We start from the raw sequence: 4031 nt of genomic DNA on the forward strand, positions 1-4031 counted from the left end.
TTTCGTTGTTGATAAAGTGAATGTTGTTGGTAATAATTTCTAACTATATAGTATTAAGAGTAGTTTCCCTTTAGGTGGCACTACAAAATTCCAATTTGTACATGTATCTCTAATAACATGACGGTCAAAATACGTACATAATTATTTTTTTATGTCGTCGTCGGCAATGGAGCTAGCGGATCGCCTGATGGTAAGCGCTACCACCGCCCATGAACATTTGGAGGCGTAAGGTCGATTGTAGACTTTTTACCTCTACAAATAGAATGCCCACTTCAAATTGGAGAGGAATTAACAAAAGAAATAAAGGAAAGGACTCGAAGGTTAAGGAAAGAATATGGATATTTACAAATTTGTGTTACCATTTGTACTTGCGACGATAATCAAATGTAAGAGTACAAGTAAACAAGTTCACACTGTATGTAAAAAATTTAACTACGTTTACAATGTGTAAATCTATTTTTTACTCGCTTAGACATTAGATTGAACTCATAAAATATAAGTCAAAGTGTACCTCAAAGACCTTGAGAAATTTAATAAGCACAATGGAGGGAAATGAAAAACCCAGCGGTACAGATTTAATGGCAATTTATTCAACGTTTTACACTTAAAGTTTTACAAAAACTTAACTAAATTTCTGGCAATTTTTACGTCACAAGTTGATCTACAATTGCTTATTTAATTATATATAACAAATTAAAACGTTTCTGCATGGATATAGAACAATATATTATTCCTTTGATAAGCTCTTTGTTTTGTGCGCCATCTGTTTTTGATCGTCGTAATTTTATACTCGGACTCAAACCATTATTTGCAATTCTGCAGATATTGCAAATATTGTATACGATTTCCACTAGATGTCACTTTTACACACTACGTCGAAGGTTTGCTTTCAAAGGCTCTATTTTATCTTTAGTATATTAATATTGACTCTGTTTATTTTCGGGTCTGGTTCCATAAGCTGTAGCATGGCTGGTAGCAACGCCGCCGCGACCAGTGCTGAAGGCGTTAGCGATCGCTGTCGCTCCTTGGGGAGCGCCTTGGGCACCTCTGCCACCGTAGCCGAAGAACATGGGGAAGTATGCACCACTTGGGATTCTGGGGTAGTCATCGCCTTCTTCTTCTTCCTCATCGACGGGCCTCTTCACTTGCTTCTTCTTGGTCACACGCTTCCTTGGTACAGGAGCGGGCTCTGCAACTTCTTCAACTTCAGGTTCTGTTATTTCTGGGACTGACACAGCTTTCACTGTTGTTGGGGATTCGATCTTTTCGGTTGGGTCCGCGATTTCTGTGGCTTCTGTAATGGCGGGTAGTTCGGCGGGTTGTTCTGCAGGAACAAATGATTGTTCGGGAACATAAGATTGTTCGGGAACGGCGGGTTGTTCCGGAGTTTGATAATACACTTCGTTTTGTTGTGGCACGTAGTTTTCTTCTACGGTCTGGCGGCGTCTGTCTGGCACGTAGTATTGGCTCGTTTGTGGGGTGTATTGCTCTTCTGGTTTGAACATGAAGGCTGCCATACTACCACCGATAGCCCGAGGGTTGTAGTAAGGGTTGTAGTATCGGCTCAGGACCATAGCTCCACGGTTTCTGTCTACAGAACCATATGAATCTGGAAGTTAATCATATAATAAAATTGGTATTTTTTTTGTAATAACGTGTTATTTAGTCTGCGCAATTATTATTAATATGTATTACTACATAAAACAAACATCAACAAGTAACAGAGATTTAGTTTGATATCGTTGGAAATTAAACAGAAAATATCTACTACTTTTTTTTGAAAATAATTGAAATATTTTAATTCTTCAAATAAAATGCTTTGGAGAGTTCAAAAGAACTGAAAAAATATTTTTCCCATATTTTAAGAAATATAGAAAAAATGTTTGTATTAACTCACAAGAATCCACATTAGCTCCATAATAGGGGAATGGGTATCCCGTGACTTCCCACAGCGCGCAGGCAACAACAAGGACCACGGTTACTGCCTTCATTTTTGTTTTTTCAAGTGGCACTGAATAACCCTTAGTGTTGCGAAGGGTGTTGTGCGTTTAGCTGCTTTCGAGTTAGTGTTGTACAAAACCTGGCGACGCATTATATAGTCCATTTGGTTTGAACTGATTGTCATTCAGGGCACATCGCCAGCGTCTGCGCCCGAACCGATCATTTTACGCGGTTGGGCTGAGCTTTAGCCCGTTATCAATTGGTCTAGGCTGATTCTGGACACGTATCTATAAATCTGTCTAACTGTTTGGCGCCTGTGGCCCACTTCTAATTGCACTGCTGAGTCATAAATGCATTTGGAGCGAATGGGATAAACAATCTACAAAACAGAAATAAATATATGGTACAAGTTAGCCATATGGAATGGACCTTAATCTTATATTCTTATACTAGCGATCCGCCCCCAACTTCGCCCGTGGTACATATGTAGCCTTCCTCAATAAATGGGCTATCTAACACTGAAAGAATTTTTCAAATCGGACCAGTAGTTCCTGAGATTAGTGTGTTCAAACAAACAAACAAACTCTTTAGCTTTATAATATTAGTATAGATTGGTATAGATTATGATTTTCTTTTTTAGATACCATATCTACAGTATAGTTTTGTATTAACTGTGCCTCTACTAACGTTACTTACTGGGACATCCTACAACCTATGATAGCAACGAATTTGCCTGTAAATATTTCTTTATTCGATTAGCGTAAGTTCTCTGCAAACGCTCTGCCGTAAAGAATTTTCATTATTGAAATTATAAATACTAGATCATATGAACTACGATCGCCCTTAATAAATAAACGCCTGGAATCGTTAATCCTAACAAAGAGTGTTAATAGTTATTCATGTAGCTAACACTGACTGCATTTCAATAAGGCATTGATACGATTTACTCCATCGTGAAATATCGTGTGAGTTTACAATACAAAGGCGCCATTGGTTGCAAGTATATGCGCTTGGACTGCATACACAAATGTTAATAACAATGATAAGGTTCATTCATGAAGATTTATAACCTAGCGCCAAGAAGCTTTTTACTGGATTTCTTAGAAGGGACAACGGGATTGTATAATGTATTGAGGAAATTCATTGCGTTCAGCATTATCGGGATCCTGAGTTCTTGTTAAAGAATTGTTTTTAAATAGGCTCGCAAGAAGTGCTTTAAATAAATAAGTAGGCGATTGGAGATATAGTGGAATTATAAGTAATGTATTCATTCAATGATATCCCGGCGATGCTACAATGGCATTTCCGCATTTATTTGCTTTTTTTAGTCAATTTCGTGATTAGGTACAACATATACTTATTTATAAAAGATTATTTTACTTATTTAAAGGCATAACAGATTTAATATGAGTGATCCTGAATAAAAATCTGCGATACGATTTTATTTGGCTTTAATTGGCTTGTTTAAATTAATATCACATTTATCTGATTGTTATTCATATGAGCCTTGCGAGCTTTGGGTGCGTCAGTGCGTGAGAAGTGTGAAGGAAATATGTTTGTCCAATAATATAAGCGCTATTTTAGCAATCAATAAGCTAAAAAAAACGTATTTCATTTTGAAATGCTTCATTAAAATTAGATAACAAGGAACATTTTTAACGCAAAGATATTGAAATCTACAGTAAATCCGTGCAATACTGCCACATTATTTAAAATTTGAACTCAATGATATTAACGATAAGTAACCCCACGTGTAGATGGGGACCGATAAAATTTAAATAATGGTATCATTTGATATGTATTTTAGGCACGACGTTGCTACCTAGTGTTGATACAATCGGTTTCTTTCTACCGCCCAGATAACATCGCTGACCAAGCCATATAGCCTCTTAAACGGTCGTAACAGTCAAATTTACGAATGAACCGTACATAGTGGCTCCTGTCGGAAAAATGAATTGCGATATTTGTATGCAAACCTTTTGTCTCGAAGTGGACTGGATGACCGATTTTATCTCTTTTGATATGTTTATGAGGCATGATGCGCAGTTATTATGTGAGAAAATAGCGACAGACTGTCTGTTGGGACCGGC

General features: G+C 37.2%; 1 protein-coding gene across 2 annotated transcripts; it reads right to left on the reverse strand.

Annotated features, from left to right (window-relative positions):
• Positions 1-568: 568 nt before the first annotated feature.
• LOC119829241 lies at positions 569-2069 on the reverse strand. Of its 2 annotated transcripts, none has more exons than XM_038351637.1 (2): positions 1898-2069; positions 569-1591 (listed from the first exon to the last, which is right to left on the reverse strand). In XM_038351637.1, the coding sequence occupies exons 1-2, from the start codon at positions 1989-1991 to the stop codon at positions 918-920; spliced, it is 768 nt and encodes a 255-aa protein (XP_038207565.1). In that variant the 5' UTR covers positions 1992-2069; the 3' UTR covers positions 569-917. The 2 variants fall into 2 exon arrangements, with proteins under 2 accessions (XP_038207565.1, XP_038207564.1); XM_038351636.1 differs by having other exon boundaries at positions 569-1609.
• Positions 2070-4031: the final 1962 nt, after the last annotated feature.

This window comes from Zerene cesonia, chromosome 10 (assembly GCF_012273895.1).
Source record: "Zerene cesonia ecotype Mississippi chromosome 10, Zerene_cesonia_1.1, whole genome shotgun sequence".
In the NCBI taxonomy this organism is placed as follows: Eukaryota; Metazoa; Arthropoda; class Insecta; order Lepidoptera; family Pieridae; genus Zerene; species Zerene cesonia.